At 51.4% G+C, this 18,973-nt stretch overlaps 1 protein-coding gene across 3 annotated transcripts in view; it reads right to left on the reverse strand.

Moving 5' to 3' along the window:
- The window catches only part of ARHGEF18 (Rho/Rac guanine nucleotide exchange factor 18), a 49,169-nt gene extending 31,660 nt beyond the window's left edge, over positions 1–17,509 (reverse strand). For 2 of the 3 annotated variants that reach the window (XM_029964285.1, XM_018088692.2), the window contains exons 1-5: positions 8,041–8,100; positions 7,782–7,826; positions 7,423–7,601; positions 6,936–7,041; positions 6,253–6,427 (exon numbers count right to left, since the gene is read on the reverse strand). In XM_029964285.1, the coding sequence (XP_029820145.1) occupies positions 6,253–6,427; positions 6,936–6,992 (232 nt within the window). In that variant the 5' untranslated portion in view covers positions 6,993–7,041; positions 7,423–7,601; positions 7,782–7,826; positions 8,041–8,100. Of the gene's footprint in view, positions 1–6,252; positions 6,428–6,935; positions 7,042–7,422; positions 7,602–7,781; positions 7,827–8,040; positions 8,101–8,724; positions 8,840–9,445; positions 9,657–11,535; positions 12,036–12,447; positions 12,585–17,406 lie in introns of those variants that run through there. The other variant, XM_008934038.3, reaches the window with a different exon arrangement.
- Positions 17,510–18,973: the final 1,464 nt, after the last annotated feature.

Raw genomic sequence — 18,973 nt, forward strand, 5'->3', positions numbered from 1 at the left:
CCCGGGAGCCACCGCCACAGCAACAGGAAACGCCCCCGTGTCCCGGAAGGAGAAGCGGGATGTGAGGGTGCGCCTGCGCGGGCGGCACGGCCGGGGTGGGTCTCGGCCCCTCGGGGAGCGCGGGCGGACAGTCACAACCTGTGTCCTGCCCTGGAGGAGAGCACACAGACCCTTTCCAGACCGTGTTTTCCCTCAGGGAGGGCACATGGCCACCGCCGACCAGTGCCTGTCCCTCAAGGAGGACACAGCCACCACAGCCCGCGCCTGCCCCCCAGGGTGGGCAGAGCAACCCATAGCTCTCGCTTTCTTTCAGGGAGGGCACACAGTCCTCTTAGCCCATGCTTTCCTTCACGGAGGGCACATGGCTACTGCCGACCAGCAGGGAGTGCACGGCCACACATACTCTGCATGTTCCCCTAAGGAAGGGCACGACACCCCAGCCCGTGTTTTCTTCTCGTGGAGGGCTCACAGGCACCTTTAGCCCACACCTTCCCTGAGGGAGGGCACACGGTCCCCCCCTGACCCACGCTTTCTCCTCAAGGAAAGCACAAGCACCCCAATCCCACATCTCTTCCTCAGGGAGGGCTTACGGCCCCCTTAGCCTGTGGCTTCCCTCATGGAGGGCACATGGACAAGCCTAAGCCCATGCTCTGTCCTCTGAGAGGGCTCACAGCCACCCATAACCTGCTCCTTCCCCTCAGGGAGGGCACATGGACACCCATAGCCTGCTCCTTCCCCTCATGGGAGGGTACGACCAGCCCACACTTTTCCCCTCAGGGAGGGCACACGACCACCCATACCCTGCACTTTCCTTCAGAGAGGGCACACAGTGTGTGTCCCTCAGCCCGCATCTGCCCCTCAGGGAGGGCACAACTACCCATAGCCCGTGCCTTTCCTGAGAGAGGGTACACAGGCCCCCCCCAGCCACACGTCCCCCTGAGCAAGGTCACAAGCCTCCTTAGCCCACACATTCCTCTCTGGGACAGCACATGGCCACCCTTAGCCCATGCTTTCCCTTCAGAGAGGGCAAACAGCTCCTCTCGGCCCATGCGTTCCCCTCAGGGAGGGCATGACCACCCTCAGCCCACGCTTTTTCCTCAGGGAGGGCACACGATTCCCCCCAACATTCATAAAAACTAAAGAGGCCCATAACAGCTGGGATGTGGCATCCCCAGTGACAGCTTTAACATGGTACTTCATGTGTACACAGCACACAGCCTGGCACTTGAAATACATAATTCGATATTAAAAGCCTGGTGGGATTTACCATCCCAAAGTACTGAAGTGTTTATGGACACCCTTACCAAGGCAAGGCTGGGGTGCCCGGTGGGTTGGCAGATGCTGGCTTCCCTATCTGCCCTCAAGAGCAAGTGCCTGCCCAGGCCTTTGCCAGTGATCCTTGCACAGACAAATGGCGAGAGCAAAGGGGAATTATCTTCATTACCAGCAGATCCATGCACTGACTTGTAGAACCAAACTGCTTGCTGGAAAAACCATCTTTTCCCTGACACCAGTGTGGTTTGATGTATTAGCACCAGGCTCCTGGAGTACTCAGTGCAGGGAAAAAAACTGGGAAGAGCTCACTATCCAACCTTACCTCCCTATTTCACTCTGAGGATTTACAGTGCTGATCAAAAGTCTGTTGTATTTTCAGTCACACATATCCAAGTTGCCTGTTGAGCCTGAAAACACAGCATACACGATTGCAAAACAAACTTCCCTCTCAAAATCCACCCTGCGGCTTTCCCATGCTGCTCTGAAAGAACCTGCCACAGGTTGGGCTTGAAATGTGCTGAAATCCTGCCATGGGACCAGTATGGTCTCTGGTTTCCACACTGCCACCTGTTTAATTGATTTTATTTTTCTCTTCATCTCATAGTTGCAAACTTTTCCAAAATGTTCCCTTTTGTGCTGCTTCCCTACAGGACTGAGTACAATGAGGTCCCAGTTGTTTATTGGGGCCTGTCAGCACTACAGGGACATAATCATTAAGTAAAGCAGTTTGGGGTTAAACAGCTGGCTGTCACTTGGTGACTGATTCATCCCTGGGCACTTCAAACTTTGTGCTTCACTGTAATGTAAAAGTAAAGCATTGCAGATTGCCCAACTGCAGCTGTCACAGAGAGGACGTGCTGTGCTTGTGCAGCTGCCTCAGGGCATCACTACAAAATCAGTACAAAATCTGGCACAGCAGCCAGCTCAAAAACTCCATAGCTTTGAGCTAAGGTTTGGATTGCAAAGAGGAGAAGAGCACCAACTCTCTAAGCCTGTGTAATTCTGTAATAACAAAAGGTTTCTTGCTGAATGTGTTAGAGGTAGATTACTGTCCTGCAGCCTTATGTATTTGTCAGCCCGAGTGGACAAGATCCTGAGGTTTTATTAGGGAATGGAATGGGCAGCACTTGGAGATGCTCCAAATGAAGGCAGTACTGCCCAGATACAAGAAGAAAGTGAAAAGGAGAAGCACTGAGAATAGGATGTACTTTGGTTTCCTTTTCTAGAACCTCTTGAGTTGAGTGAACCAGCTCTGTGTCAGCACAGTCACAGCTCAGTCAGTGTTTCCTCTGCAACCAGCACTGCAGCCGCTTTCGCATTTGCTTCAGATCCTTCTCCATTGGCTCATAACCACCTTAACCCACGGCTTGATGCCGCCACTCTGGTTTAGCCTCTGTTTGTTTGGAATTCTGTTAGTAATCATTTATTCCAAGTGGGACTTCCGGTCCATTTATCACTGTCATCATGTTACAGCAGCCAAACCTCCTTTTTTCCACCCAAATAGAAGGTTTTTGGCACCTGTGTCTCTCTCCGGAAACACAAAGTTCCAGGTTGTCTGCTGCTTTTCAGATATCTCAGGACTCTGTGTGGGCTATGAGCAGAAATTTCAGGATAGAAAAATCAAGTAATTCCTGTTTATTATAAGCCAAAACTATCTTCTCATATTAGTTTATTGGTGCCGCACTGGGAATCCAGAAAACAAAACCGTGCAAGCACAAGTGCCAAGTGAGAGGTGAATTTCACACAAATTTCAAGTCCAAACCAAAAGCTATTCTGGCCTCTCCTTGGCCATGGATGGAGGATGTTTGCCTGACAAACTTCACAGACCCATGTCCTCTCACTTACTCATTGTGAGAAAGGAAATGGGTCTCCAAACCTCTTTCACAACACGCTTTAAATAAGTCCTAGTGACCAGTTGTTACGGCAATCTGTTAGAGATCAGCCAGTGCACTGAAGCAGCCAGCAAGGGTCAGCCTAGGACAGTCCAGCATAGCCTGTATGGTTCAGGAAGATTTATTAAATCTAGCACCTTCACTTAAAGAAGAGGAGTTTGTCTGAAGCCCGACAAACTTTGGTTGCAGCTACAGGTTTCCTTTTGAGGAGGATGTTTGATCTGTTTGATCTGCCCAGGCTCTGTCTCTCCTATAATGTAATAAAGATGTGACTGTCAGCTAAAGAGGATGTGGAAGACCCACCTCTACCCCAATGCTCAAGTCACTAGGAGGGAAGCAATCCTTCTCTTCATCTGTATTCCACAGCATATCCCTGGCTTGCCTCCATGGCACAGCCTGCTTGGAGAGCTCTCTTCCTGTCAGGGCTTTCCTGGGACTCATCTAACTCTTGTTGCATAAACTCTGGAAGCATGTTTATAAGGGAAGATTAATTTAGGCACAGAACCTTCTCCACCCTTGACAGCAGAGGCTCAGAAGGAGCTTTCTCATTTCTAGGTGAACAGTAAACCCAGAGGCTCTCAGCTCATAGTTTACGTAATGGCAGAGTTTGGGTGGCCACTGTTGTCGAGATCCCAGTGACTGCAACCATTCCTTTGTTTTCCATCCCTGCCAGGCTCCTCATAGCACATCTGTGAGCTGCAGAGACTCTCCTGTGTCCATACTCTTGACACACAGCACAACCTCCTTCAGTCCATCCCTGGGATACTCTGTATCATGTGATGTAAGGATAGATGGGAGGAATCAGATGAGACAGGGAAACAAGATACCAGGTACCAGGCTACCTGGGCTGCCTACCTTCTTCACATCTCACATGCATGTTTCTAGCAGAACAATGTTTCTTTGTTCTGAATTAAAAGCCAAATTCCTCCTGCTATTACTGTCTCTAATAAGAAGTGCTCTCACTTCTCTAATTCTTCACAGCCTTGGAAGCCACCAGACTTTTTGTGTCTATGAGACAGTGGAACATCTCAGGCTTCCTAATCATTCCCCCATCCTTCCTCTCCCTGGCTTCATCTCATCCTTTTCTTTAACCATCATCTTTTCTTGTATTTTCCATGAGCCCGTTTTGCCTCGTACCACATGTTGGTGCTGCAGTTAACAGGCAACATCAACGGCAGCACCTGACCAGCGATGGACCAAGGGCTGGCTGGGGCCCAAGGCGTAGAGATGGTGAAATGTGAGTTCATGACAAGAAAACAAGAGCAGCAGCCAAATCTCCTCAGATCCTGGCAGCAACTACAGCTCAGACCGAGCCCTGACAGAGCAGCTCACACTTCTGAAAAGTAGGCCTGCTGCTCCAGCTTCCTGGTGGCCCCAGAGCTCTATCAGGGACTACTCAGGAGACTACACACTGTTCTGAGCTGCAATAATGGGAGCTGGTGATAGCAGCTACCAGCCCAGCATCATCCAAATATAGGCACTGTCAGCCAAACAGCTGTCACACAACAAGCCTTAGTTCACATCTCACCGCAGACAGGCCATTAATTTAATGAACATCTCCAAACCCTGCCCAATTCAGCCTCAGTTCAAGCAAAGGGAACACAATAAAACAAGCTATGCTGCCCTGCTGCCCATGTTATCCTGGGCAGCACATCCCTGAGCAGCTGAGAGCCAAAGGAGATGCCACGGAGTCCCAAACACAAACCAGTGCGTCGGCCACCTTGGAGTTTTTCTTCTGAATGTTAACAAGACAGAACACAGGTTCCTCATGGAAGGGCTGAGAAACAAGGTAAAAGTTACTATAACTTATGTCCAATCCCCGCACATTTATGATGGATAAAAATATGCTGAGCCACACTCCTATTTTGACAACTACCTCCAACTCCAGATCACAGATCTCCATAGCAGTTGTCCAGAGGAGAATCACTCATACTAACAACAACCTCAGCATTCCCAAGGCCATGCTTGGAGCATGGCTCCAAGCTCCTGGTGCACTGGGACTGTCTTGTATCCTCTCAGGTTAAGGTATTTTTGCAGGACTGCAAACAGAGGAGGTTCCTCAGACAGGAATGACAAGGCATAACTCTGCCTCCTCTCATAACATTTAGGTTCTCTCTAAATATTCCACAAAGCTTCCTACTTTTTGCTGTGTCACCTGAAAACCATTCACTAATAGCCAGGTCTGTACCCCTTTTCAATTTCCCTCCAGCTGCCCTGAAGGGAAAACACACTTCTCACTACACATGTCCAAGGTCAGCCAGTCCTCTTATGGCCCAGGAAGGTTTTACCGACCTTAAGAGCCTCTGAGAGACCCTCACTAGAGAGCGAGCATTGCCAGAGGGTACAGGGTGGAGAAAGAGAGCAATTCTTTCAATTCCAGAAATTTTCTCTGCCCACAGACAATCCCTTTTAAAGTGTTCTTCAGTGCCCTGGGTACCTGCCCCAAAGAGGAGGGACAGGGTTTGTCAGCCAAAGCCACGTCACAGTGGATGCAGTGGGAGCACAGAGGCCCGTGCAGATGGTACCACTACTTACCACTACTCAGTGGTAAAAAGCAACAGTCTCACCCATGCAGGTCCTAGGAGGCACCATTTGACTTTTGTGTTTGTTAATAAAGTTTTGGATGCTCTAGAAATCCCTGTGCCCATGCATAGGGCAGATGCTGAGCTGAAACATCACTGCAGCTGTGACAAACAGCCTAAAAGATCCAGCTGCACTCAGGCAGTTGGGATATTTGTTCAGGCAAAGCAGAACTTCATGGAAAAAGAAAATTAGTGAAGGGGAAGTTGACCTAGAACCCTCCTTGGGAGAAAGGGGCAGGACATGGTCAAATGACCAAAGAAAATGAGGATAAATCCAGGCAGGATTTAGAGATCGTTTAGACTCTTTGGAGAAACAACCAAGCCAGGCCAAGCAGGGTGGTGGGGTAGAGCCAAGCCAGGCAGAGAAGTGAAGCAATCCAGGAGGCTGCTTTGAGCAATTCAGGAGGCTGGTTTAGGCAATTCAGGAGGCTGGTTTAGGCTGGGCTGGAGGGGAGGTGGGAGCAGAGGCTGGGGCAGAGCCAGGCAGTGACAGCCATACTCACTCAGACACTGCAGACCACTTTTATTCACAAGAGGTTTGGCACACAGTGAGCAGCTGGTGCAGCTGGAGAAAACCCCTGGCACAAGCTGGTGCCCACTGATCTCTTTCCACCTCTCTTTTGGCTCCTTCGTGTCTTTCTCCTTCTCTCTCTCCTTTGGTTGCTCTTTGTTCTTACCCTGGAAGGAGAGAAGAACACAGCTCGTCACAGGCCTTACACTGCCCACGTGTTCCTTTCCCCGCTGCTACAAAGGAGTGTGCAGGAAGCTGGTGGGTTCAGGTACAGTGGGATGGCAGTGCTTTTCCCAAAGGTTTGAGCAAGTCCCTCTAGTCTAGGTCCAGTCTAGGTGTGACAAAGGGCAGGATACAGCACTTGGCTTTGTCTCTGCAGGCTCTTCCCTGCCACAGAGGGTGATCCAGGCAGTCACCCAGCCAAGGCACTCCTCTTGCTCTGCACAACTAAGGCAGCACAGGAGCATTTAGAATGTGCCCTAGAGGAGGGTGGGATGGAAGTTGGGGATCGCTCTGTCCCGTGCACTATGTTAGGAGGCACAGTGCATCTATTGACCAAGATAGAGGCCTTGGCCACCCAAAAGCAATCCAGTCAACTACTCTCTGGGGTAAGATCCCCTTTTCTACTTGAAGAATTTCACAATTCCTTCCACAAATTCAGCATTTCTCCCTCACCTTATCCTTCTGCCAGGATCCAGTGACTCGGCTCCGTAGGGAACTCAGGCGTCTCATCACCTTTGTGCCTTTCTCTGCTTTATCGCTCTTCCCACTGTCCTCATTTCTGAAATAAAACAAAAACATCTTAATGAAGGGGAAATCCACTGGCCAAGCCCAGCTCAGGGAGATCACTGATAAAGTTCATTAATGCATTATTTTAGAACCCCAAGTCTGAGCTTTCCGTCTCCTGGAGGATCTGGTTTGGCATCAGCCATGTCATTTATTAATGAGACACTTGCAAATAAGGAGCTGAACTTTCAAACTGTGTGTGCAAGTTCTGTCTGTGTCTGTGGTGTTATTCAGTGCCCCGATCCTGGCTGAACCCCTGCAATACCAGTGTCCTGCACTCAGGATTAGCAAGGCAGTAGAGCTTAGATGGAGGGGGGCTTGAAATCAGTCTGCTCTGGGAACATGAAGTGTGTGGGTTACCCTCTGTGTCACTTACTCATTAGACAGGAACTCAAACCAAGTGATGTTCTGCTGGGAAGAGTCACTGCCTTCTTGCACACAAGCTCTCTGCTTCACCCTGGCCAGGGAAAAGGCATCAGACACACAGCAAAGAACACAAGAGCAGAACTTCTGGGTCAGCAGGAAGTCTTGTCTTTGGAGATGGGGCAGGAACACCTTTAGAGTTACAGAAGAGGCCCATGAAATGTCCCTTCTCCTTGCAATTCTACCAGAGTTTCACTGGAAGAAATCAGTGATTCTGGTACCCTGGGGATTTGCCCCTCAAGGAACCGAGTGTCCTTTGCCAGATGGGTCCTGTGACATCCCCATCCATGTCCCTCTCCCACACACACTTACCCATGGTAATGTTTCAGCTCCTGAAGAACCTTCTGGACATTTAAGCTACCAGGGATGGGGCAAAAGAGAAGGGAGGGATTAGAAAATGTCCTTGCACAGACATTCTGCATCCCACAAAGCCTCAAGTGCTGGTTTAAGACCAACTACTCAGCTGTGCCCCAGCATGGAGTGGGATCTCCGTTGCTGTTGCATCCCCAGTAGCTCAGATACACCCAAGAATCTCTTTCCTCTCAAAACAGCCGGGACTGACAATACCTACACATGGTCTGGGGACACGTGGTCCTTCTCCAGCACCTCCAGAGCAGGGGGTTCAACACCTGGAACACACAATGCTCTCAGCAGAAAACCTGGTTTACCTTTGTAGAACACTACATTGCAAGATATGCAACTGGACCCTGTTAATCTTGCTGGGCTCCCACTCTGCCTTTAATGAGGAGGAAGAAATGCTAGGAGCAGTTAGGAAGGAAGAGGCTGCTCTGCATTTCTGTGGGCGAGGTGAAGGCTACATCATTTTCTATGTTACCCCTCCCCTCTCCAGTCTGTATTAAAGTAACTACTGAGGATCCTGCTTTGCAGCCCAGGGATAGGAGCTGATCCAACCCCAGAGACCCTCCACTTCCCAGGCTGTGCTATTAAGTGTCTACATTTAGCTCTGGGCCAGTCCTCACATGTGGGCCTTGTGTGAGTAGGGAGTGACCAACACACTGCCACAGAGAGGTTGTGTGGCATTGTGTCACTGGGGATGGGCACAACTGAGCTTAGACTGCACTGTTAGCCAGGGCCAGACTCAAAGTCAGCTTGGCTTTGTATTTCTGCAGCTATTGGGACCATGTGGAAGGGTAAGCAGAGGATGTCCAGGCTTGCAGAGGCTACAGCTCCAGTTTTTTATCTTCTTAATCACACCTTGAACTCATTTAATGCCATGGATATAGTCTATACCAACCTTCCACAACTGGAAGAGAAGTGTTGAAACTGAGAGGTATCTGAGGGGAGGCAACGGTCTCACAGGCTGCTGGGACAGACTTGGACCTCAGTCTCTTCCCATTGTTGACACATTTCTGGAGAAGTAAAAAGTCATGGACATCTTTGGTGCTTTGTGTACCAAGGGAGCCTCCATCACAGCTGATTCCTCACCCCTTGCCTCCTGTTTTGTCAGGGTTATGATGCAGGATACATAAGGCCCAACTGTTTGTCGGCCTCAGGTCTGGGCTCCAGGGAAGCTGGAGCAAGTGACATTTGGGACTGAAACCTTCTTAGGCACTTCTCACTTTTTAGAACATGTATCAATTGTCATTGAGCCCAAAGAAGGGGAGTGACACTCCTGCCTTCAACTCACTGACAGAGGATTATAGAGTAGATAGAGCTAGACTCTTCTTACAGGTGCACACTGACAGGAAAAGAGGCAACAGGCTCAGGCTGCATTAAGGGAAATTCCCGCTAGATATATGGGAAAAGAGGGCTGTGCTTCAGCATCTCCCAGGGCCTTTATCCTGCAAGACAGGGCAGTTTGCCCTGGAGCAGAGAAGCCTCATTCTTGCTGAGATTCCTGCAGACCTCCTGGCACACCCGGTTCAATGCTGGCACTGAAGGAGCCCAGCATGCGGCAGACCCTTCTGCCCCCCCAGCTCTCCCTCCTGCCCCTGTGCACAGCCTTCCCCACTCACCACCTCCTGCAGGCTGGGGCCCACCGTGAGCTTCGGGAGCAGCGACTCTATCTCCACTTTGATCACTGTGCCAGCCCTGCTACTGCTCCAGGCTCCCAGCACCCCTTTGGGCAGCTGAAGGGACACGTGAGGCTGTGGGCAGGACTGGCTTCTCTTCCCCACATCCTCCTGCTCTGGGTCACTGCCCATCTCTGTGACATCCAGGCTGAACCTGATCAGGGGAGAGGAACAAGCCAGTTTAGCAGACATGTCCAAATGTGCCAGGCATGGCACAGCTCCTGCACAGCTCCTTGGGTGGACGGTCCTAAAGCGCTCATGCATCTGGGACAAGGAGGGTCACAACAACAGGCACATGGAAAAGGAAATGCCAGTAAGCATCAGCCTGGACACCAAGTCCTGAGCCTGTTAAAAACAGCTCCTCTGGCTGCCATCAGCGAGTCCCTCAGCTCCTTGGTCACCCGGGATGTTTAGTGCTGGATGGCTCACACTCATGTCTTAGCAACCTCTGAGACTGTGCAGCCACCTGGGCTGCAGCCTGGCCTGCCTGCCCAAGAGCTGCTGCCCTGTCAGCTGCCACACCAGGAAAGTCCCTCTGGGCATTTAGAAGTGGCAGATGATGATGTTTATCACATCACCACTGTGGCATCATGTCCTAAATCCTGCTCCCACAAGGGCCCAGCTTCGTGGAAGGAAAAAGAAATTATTTTCTGGGAAATGAGGGGTGGACCAGCTCCCCCAGTGCCCACAATGTCCTGCACACCAAGTGCTGTTGCAGTGCCAACAGCACAGGAGCAAAACGATGGATAGAGCTCAGTGGAAAATCTTAGTCTCTGCATGGGTTCTGTTTGCAGATCACAGTCACCTCATTCCTGCTGCCACAGACAGGCTTCAGGAAGTGTTTGCTTAGGGAAGAATGGGGCATATTACCCTTCCCTGGCCTCATGCTCACACGTGTTTCATCACCCAGAGAGTGGACAGAATATGTCCCTGACACAGCTGCTCCAGGCTGCTGTTCCTCCTGTGCCTCTTCCAGTATAAACTGTGAATGATCTACAGCGCATGGGGCAACAAGAGGTCTGAGAACCAAAGCCCGAGCTTGATAAAGAACTGCCAAGATTTCAGGCTAAGATAATTTTGAGGTACCATATAAGGAGGAGAGATAAAAATAGTCGTCACTGGCTTGCACCTAAATCCCAGTCAGCTGGGAGATCAATACATTTGTCAGCAGGGAAAGCATTCATGTAGGAACCTGGAGGTCAAGGCATTCATGTGGCAGGAGCAGAGGATGGCAGGAATTCCAGGCCTGACTCTGCTCCCAGAGCTCAGCATCATGCTACAAAACACAACCTCCTCTGCAGTCACGTGGAGGGCAGAGGGCTGGAGCATACAGAATCACAGAATATGCTGAGCTGGAAGGGACCCACAAGGATCATCCAGTCCAACCCTCAGCCTTGCATAGGACACCCCAGAAGTCACATCCTGTGCCTGAGAGGATCATCCAAACACTCCTTGAGCTCTGTCAGCCTTGGTGCTGTGACCACTGCCCTGGGGAGCCTCTTCAGTGCCCCACCACCCTCTGGGGAAAGAACCTTTTTCTAATATCCAACTGAAACCTCCCCTGACACAACTTCAGGCCATTCCCTCACAGTGACTGCAGACACAGGCCTCACCAAGCCAACTCACAGACAAGAAGAAAAAGGATTTGACAGAGCTCTCTTAATCTCTCTGTGATGGGAAAAATTCCCTTTGAGCCAGAGGATGGAGGTCATCGGGGCAGCTGATGCTGTTTAAGGTTACCTCCAGACAGAAATGAGTTCTCTCCAGATGAGAGATCCTCATCCTGGCCTCAAGACCAGGAAAAGAGGACCTTCCTACTGCCAAAGAGACATTAAATCCTCTTGCTGCTCTAGCATCTGCTCCTCCACATCCCACCCAACATGAGCAGTGGGCGTCCAGCTGCTCTGGCAGATGCTGACAAGTGAGGGAGACCACCCAGCAGCAGCCCCAGCCTCACACACCATCACTGCACTGTATATATCAAATATCTCTCACAGTCTCTGTGCTCGCAGTCCTGCGCAGTCTCACTGTACCTGCGCTTGCAGTCCACTGGTGACAAAGGCCTCTCCCAACTGTGCCTCCGAGAGGTGGACATAGATCTCACCAGTGTGGGGAAGGAATCCTGGGCCTCCCGCAGGTCCAGCTCCTTGTCTGCCTCTGCAGGACACTCGGGAGTGCTGGTTCCATCTCCTGGCCCCGCTGCACAGGGGCACACGTGGCCTTTGTTGAGAAAGCAGCATTTGGCCTCGCCGTAACGCATCAAGCAGGAAATGGGGTTGGAGAAAGCAACATCCACAGACAGTTTGCTCAGAGTTCCTGGTCTCTCTTCCAATAAGCAAACAACAGGCACGGCCTGGGATCCTTCTTCTGGCTGTGCTGCCATCTCTGGAGCTGTTTTGGCAATGGGCGCGCTCAGGAGCCCCAGATCTTTGTAATACTCAGTGCCGTGGAGAGCAGAGTCTGAGAGGAGATCCTCCGTGCTGCTGTGCGAGTCTGCTGCTGGCACATCCAGCTCTGTGGAAGATGAATCCTCCTGCAAAGGCAGAACAAATCCCACCTGAGAGCCTTGCACTGATCCTGCGGAGGGGACACCTCCCATGCAGAACTCAGGTGCAGAGCAGGACCAGACTTGCAGATGTGTTTCTCAAATCAGATTTTCTAATAGCACCCCTCTCTTACTGCCTCTCAAAGTCATACCTGCACCAGCCCCACCATCTCAGGGTCCCTCTGTGCTTTATTTCCCCCAACACCAATACAAAGCACTCAGGAATGATTTTTCCCAGCGACAGAAGTAATATAACCTTGTATTCCCTGACAATCTGGATCAGTACCCCTTTCCCCCATTCTTACTCTGTCGCAAATCCCTCTGGATGTGGAGCTGACCAGCCAGCTTGCTGACCCTGGCTCTTGCCTCATGGAATAGCAGAAGGAAAGAAGACACTTGCCTTCTCTTCAGCCATGTTGGTGCAGAAGGAGTCATCCTCAGCAATGAGGGATGGGAGGAAGCTTTTGAGGGTGGGATACTCCAAAGCAGGAGTGCGGTGATCAGTGAATTCCCGTAAACATGGCTTGCAGTCAGACCCTGCAAGACAGAGAAGGTCACAGCGGGTAACCAGACAGCTGGGAGAGATGGAAAATCAGCTGCAATCGGGCGTTCTGCTCCCTTGCCCCTTAAAGGTCGGCAGTGCCAGGCAATCTCTAGACCACAGCAGCCTTGATCCTGGTGCAGGGATTCTGTAACAGCAGAAATCTCATCCTTTGAGCTGCAGCATGTGCAAGGACAGAGACCAGGCTTTTTTGCCATCCCAGCCAGACCCATGTCAGATGTCCTATGCTGCAGAGGCCATTTCCACAGTAAAAGAAGACTCAAACACATTTTGATGGTTGCTATTGATATTATGGACCTTTGAAGCAGAAATCTAGGAATAAAAATACTGTCAGAGATTTTCTTTTCATCGTTAAGGAATAAAGGATGCCACTGGGAGGCAAATTGGAGGCACATTATTGACTCCAGACAACACTGAATGTGCAGAGCAATAGTGGGAGCACAGCTCACTCCTGTGCATTTTCCCCACGCAGGAATGTGAACCTGAGTGTGTGTACACCACCTGATAACTCATTGAGAAACAAAGCCATGGTCTGAATGTGTTTCATGGTACAATAGATCTTCCAGCTGAGTGAAGCACATTCCTATGGAGCGAGACACACTGTAAACCTCAGCCACAATCTCTAAACCATTGCGTGACTCACTGAGGTCTTTTTATTCTTTTGGGATATGCACAGCTGAGGTGAAGGGAAAACAGCCAGGCTGTTGGCTGAAGAACTATGGTGGATCTCTGAAGATGCAGAGAACAACAGCAAGAGACTGTAAGTGGCCATATCTATCTAGTGGGAAAAACCAGCAGGAAACTGCTAGAAATCGCTCACACAAGAGGAAAGCCAAGTATAAAAACATTAATGTGAGGAAGACATTGTTAAGAAATACACTCTTGGAAATCTTGCATCCTGCTGTGGGTTATAAAGCTACACAATTCAGCCAGGAATTGTGTGGTGCCAACTAAAAAAAGGCAGCAAACATGAGGAATAGTTGGGATGTTTGGTCCTTGGATCCCACTACACACTGCAGATGCCAGATTTTCTGTTTTAAGGGGCGTTTGGTGTGTTTAAATGTCTGTGGTGGCTTCAAGTGAGGGACTATAAATAATATAGAAAGAAAACACTTTGTGAAGGCACTATTTTAATTAAGGGCTTTTTAGCTATAAGAGCAGGGAAAATCTGAAACAGGTTTTCTAGCAAGGTTGTAAAATTTACTTCACAAGACATTTTTAATGAATAGACAAATTCTTGTCCAGGATGTTCCTGAGCCACACCTGCAAACAGCAGAGGTTTAGTAAGTTATTGAACATCACCTTTTGCTTTCCTTGAATTCATCTGGATTCAGCTTGTAATGAAAAATCAGCATTTTGAAGTCAATGCACCTTTAAACCAGCACAGGTTTTGGCATGAGCTTGTAGGAAACAGCACCTAAAAGTGTCAGTGAGCAGTGAAAGCCACTGAAGTCCCCAAACAGGCTGGGATGAAGGCTAAGGAAGAATGGACCCAAGGGAAGCAACCAGGAGGTGGGGAAGGTCCCAGGGGGACCAGGACCCTCATACAAGTACAAGGAAGGAAGAAAAAGGAGATTCCCTGTTCTCGCCATTCCTTCAGCAGCGAACTACCCACAGTTAAAGCAGCAAAGGCCCGGGGGGCAGCAAGAATGTGGCTGCTGGAGCTGACAAGGATGGTGGCCTGACAAAGACCAGAGCCCTGGCCTACAGGTTTAGCTAAAACAAAGAGTTTTTTCCTCCCCTTCAAGGTCCGGCCACCCCTCCAAGGCTACTCTGGGCCTGCACAAGGCTCTGTGCAGCTCTAAAGTGGATCCCTGGAACAGAGTCAGCTCCATGGAGGCCTGGAAAGTATTCCCTGTGCTCTGCCTGTGCCATGCAAGGCTCAGGATCTGGGCAAAGGCATAGGCTGCAGTCAACAGAGCCCCTCCAGACCCACCGAAGGACTTAAATCCTCCTCAGAGGCTTCAGACACTCGGTTCAACACGCGATAAATCAGTTCCAGGGAGCATGGTGGCTGTGAGGCAGAGACACGCAGCTCACAGGCTGCAGCCATGGAGAGACCATTTTAGGCAATGTGTGAGCACCAGCCACGGCAATTCTGGGCTCCCACATCTCAGTCTCAGCCAGTTGATGCTAGGCTGGCACCGGGAGCAGAGCTGAGCTGTGAGGGTGCTTGGGCAAGGCAGTGATGGAAAGTTGTGGGATGGTGAGCAAGGAAGGAGCAGCGTGGAGCACACACAGGAGGGATACAGGTTTGGGGGGCTGTGAACATCCCTATATCCACCATCAAGGTGGTCACCCAGTATCAGCAAGTGTGGCAAACTCTGGAGCCCCTTGAGTCTCTTGGACCATGCACTCAAGCCTGTTTGGAAGGATCCATGTCCAGCATGGTGATAAGGGGATGGGGAATCTTGGCCCCCCAGGCACTGGCAGACAGCAGCAGTCACCTTCCCTCAGTTTAAGCTTTAGATGGGATGACAAAATGACACTTTCAAGAACAAATACTGTTTGCTTTAGGAGAACATTAAGCAGATTAGGTATTGCAGTTGCTTAATTCGCCTCTGGCCAGGAACCATAAAAGGTTATTGCTGCAGGGAGCAGCCTCCTCAGAGGAATTCCCAGGGCAGAGCTGGGGAGGAAGCTGGGCTGGGATGGTCCCTGCACTATGCCAGAGCTTCCCACAGGTGAAACATGAGGACCCTGGGCTGCTGTGTGCGGAGGAAGGAAGCAGTGACAGGTGTCCAGTGCATGTGACAATCTGGGACAATCTCGGGGGGTTTTGATGCTGTGGGGACAATGGGATCAGCTGGATGAGCTGCCCTGGCTATAACTCTGTGCAAGGCTGCTGGGAGCTCAGCAGAGATTTTAATAATTCCAACTCAGACCTATAGTCAAACCCTCCCTCCTACTACCACCTCTGCTGCTTTCCCTCGGACAGGTTGGTCACTGGAGATGCACCCACGAGTGTCACAGCAGGTGACAGCACCAGAGCAGCCAGCACTGGAACGAGCTCTGCCAGCAGTGTCCTGTCCTCACCTGCCCCCAGCTCAGTGCCGGATGCTACAGGTCCCCAGCTGACGCTGGAGCCAGGCTGACGCTGACAGGGAAACACGTCAGAGGAAAAACGGATGGCAGCTCTCACCACGTCAGTCACATCCTCCAACATCAAACATTGTCTGCATTCCCACCAGGGAAAGGCCAAACCAAATGCATTGGGATAAAGGCACTGGGCAGTTCTGCTATGTGAAACAATCCCAGGAGGAAGGAAAGACCAGAATGGCTGGGCATTTCCCAGCAGCCAGGGTAGAGACTGTTGGGAAACCACGGGGAGCATCACAGACAAGAAAAAAAAGTGATTCCATCTCCCCCTGGCCCCTGCTCTGCTGGCCCTGTACCAGCTGCCCTTCACGTACTGTGTTGCAGGATGTCCAGAGCCATAGGGAAAAACCTTGGGAAAGCAAGTGCTGAACTCCCTGTGCCAAAATGAGCTGAAGGGCAGACCCTGGCCTGATCTGGGCCCCTCATTGTCCTCGTTGGCAGTGGTGGGGATTGGCTCCTGCAGCCCAGGCAGGGGAGGGGGATAATAAGCTGTCCCACACTGTAACACACTGTACAGGGAACTGCTGCCTTATCACCCTGCCTGGGGCCTGGCTGTTGGGTGCTGAGGAGCAGGCAGCCAGCACTGTTTTCTGCTCACTCTCAGCTGAAAGGTCTTGGCAGGGCTGAGGGGGATTTGCAGTCCCTCTGATTCACTCTGGAGTGAGACCCCAATGTTTTGTGCCCACAGCTCAAGCCCCATTGGGACAAACTGCTCTGAAAGCAGATGCTGAGAGGAGCTGATTCTACCCAGGTCCTCTCCAAAGCAGTCAGTGCTTGAGAGCACTGTGAGGCTGATTCATTTGTTAGAGAAATCAGCTCACCTGAGCCTCCCCAGTGAGCACAACCACTCCAGCAGGCACGGCACTGGGGAGGCTGAAGTGGGGTGTCCAGCTCTGAACTGCTCTGAACTGATGTTCAGAGCTCCTACTCTGAACTGACGTTCCTTCAAGTGTTCAGTTCGGATCTTGGTCTCCTGCACATCCACATCAGAAGAGAACTGGGAGGGGTCGAGGAATAATGGAGGAGAAAGAGTGCCAGAAGCTCTAATGCCACAGGTAAAGGTACCCAACATTGTCAGCCTGAAGTAGTGTTTGGAGGCAAGAACAGCAGTGTCCAGCTTCTCTGGGACTGCAAATGTCAGGACTCTCACTTCCCTATTCCCAAGTCATGGCACCACATGCAGGAATGAGGTCAGTTCACTCAATTGCTGTCACTTCCCATCCCTGCTGTCAGACACTGGGAAGCCCAGCCAGGGCCACCCAAACTGCACAGCTCTGGCAGTGCTCACCAGCCCTCACTGGAAGACCAGAAGAATCTTTCCCCAGCATCTGCTCAAACCCCAAGCTCTCTCCAGGCAGCGTGCAGAGACAGCTGTCTGCAAGAACCAGGACCTCCAGCTCCCTACCAGCCATGAAACAAACTTAATACAAAACCAGAAGGCTGATATTCAACCCATTCCCCAGCTCCTGAAGGCATTTATGTGCCTTGAAAAGAAGATGAAGTGGAACAAAAAGCATTAACCAGCACTTAGGCAGTGTCCCCTGCAGGGAGGAGGGGTAGCACCCCAAAACAAGCTCTGCCTGGGGACCCCAATGTTCTTTGGTACCTGCTCAGCCCAGGACAGGCTGTCCTCCCATCCTGCAGCAGCCCATCTCCCAACACGCTCTCAGCCCACTCTCCCCACACACAGGCCATTACCTCGCTTAAAGGACCATCTCTTCTTCCAGTGCTTGGAAAACGATGGCCAGGAGTGGTTGAGCAGCGAGTCTGACATTTGGGAGCCCCGTGCAGGGTACAGCCCAGAGCAGGAGACGCCAGCACAGAGCACAGCAGAGCTCAGCGCGCTCTAAGGCAGCGCTGCAGGGCTGCAGCCCAGGGGCTGCCAAGGGGGGAGTGGAGGAGCCAAGTGTTTTGTCAGAAGTATCAGCTGATGGAAGCTGTAGCCAGGGAGAAATTCCTGGTCCCTGGCGTTCCTACCTGTGTGATGGGTCAGTGACTTCCTACAGCTGGACCTGGGGATCAGCAGCCCCAGAACACACACAGCCCCCAAGCACTGCTCAAGGCTTGCAGACTGAAACAGAAAACATGCTGTTAGCACACCACAACCCCCTTCCCCTCTGCCAGAGCCTCCCAGCTCCATTCATGGCTGTCAGCTGTCAGCATGGGAAATCACCATCTTCCAGGCCGTTTGGCAAGAGCAGAACCTGAAGTGACACTGGGTAAGAGTCACCTGCAGTGCAGAGTAAGAGTTAAGACCACAGGCTTGACATTTGTACCTTTGTTCTTGGTTTCAAGTGCTGTGGTAGAACCCTTGCAAGGGACCACACGAAACCCTGTCCGTCTGCAACATCAGCATCCTCCTGCAGTTCACAGCAAGTCCCCATCCCCTGGCAAGGACCTTTCTCCAAGCCCTCCTCAGCTCTCCCATGCAGGGAGGCAGGTGGGAGCAATCTCAGCCAACTCCAAACTGCCCCAAGAGAACAAACTCCCCACTCCAAGGTCTCCAAGGCCACTGCTCCTGACTGGCACCATCCCCACAGCCAAGACTGGCTCCAAAGTTTGCTCCCAATCCCTCAATTAGGCTGAAGAAGTCAAGTTTTATCCCAGTGCAGCTGCTGGGCTCTTGGGCCAGACCAAACCTCCTCCCTGCTGTTTACCTGACACTTGTGGCCTCACTGAGCAGAGCACAGCCAGTTTGGGAACAACCACAGGTACCTCCTGGCTTGGAGCCCAGGCTGGGGTAGTGTTGTGCAAAGGCAGGTGGCAAAAACCATTTCCCTCACCTGGCCACAAAACCCAAAGTGTCATCAGTACACCCCTCCCCACATCCCCTCTGCTTCCATCTCCCCAGTAACTGGACTGGGCAGTTTGGAGTGGAATTTGGGGCTCCCAGGCACGGACCCCTCTTGCACCCAGCCCAAAACCCAGCTGTGCGCAGTGCCAGGGTGTCTTTGCAAACCTTCAGCTGTGGCACAGCAGCAGCAGGAGCCAAGAGCAGCACCTGAAGGGTGCCCAGCCAGCCCAGAACTGCCCCAGAACCAGCCATGGGGACACACTTCACTCCTAGACCTTGTCTCCTCCTCTTCACTCTGAGCAGAGTGAAGCTCCCCGTGAGCTCAGACTCCCAAGCCCACATTGTGCCCTTAAGCCTGTGCAGGGGGGAGGCTGCACAAAATCCAGCACTGGGACTTTTGGCTTCAGGACAAGCTGCTTCCTCACAAGGCCTTGAGGAAGACGAATGACAACCCCATTGTTGTGGCATGGA

Source organism: Manacus vitellinus, unplaced genomic scaffold (genome assembly GCF_001715985.3).
Source record: "Manacus vitellinus isolate BGI_N305 unplaced genomic scaffold, ASM171598v3 scaffold_107_pilon, whole genome shotgun sequence".
Lineage (NCBI taxonomy): Eukaryota > Metazoa > Chordata > Aves > Passeriformes > Pipridae > Manacus > Manacus vitellinus.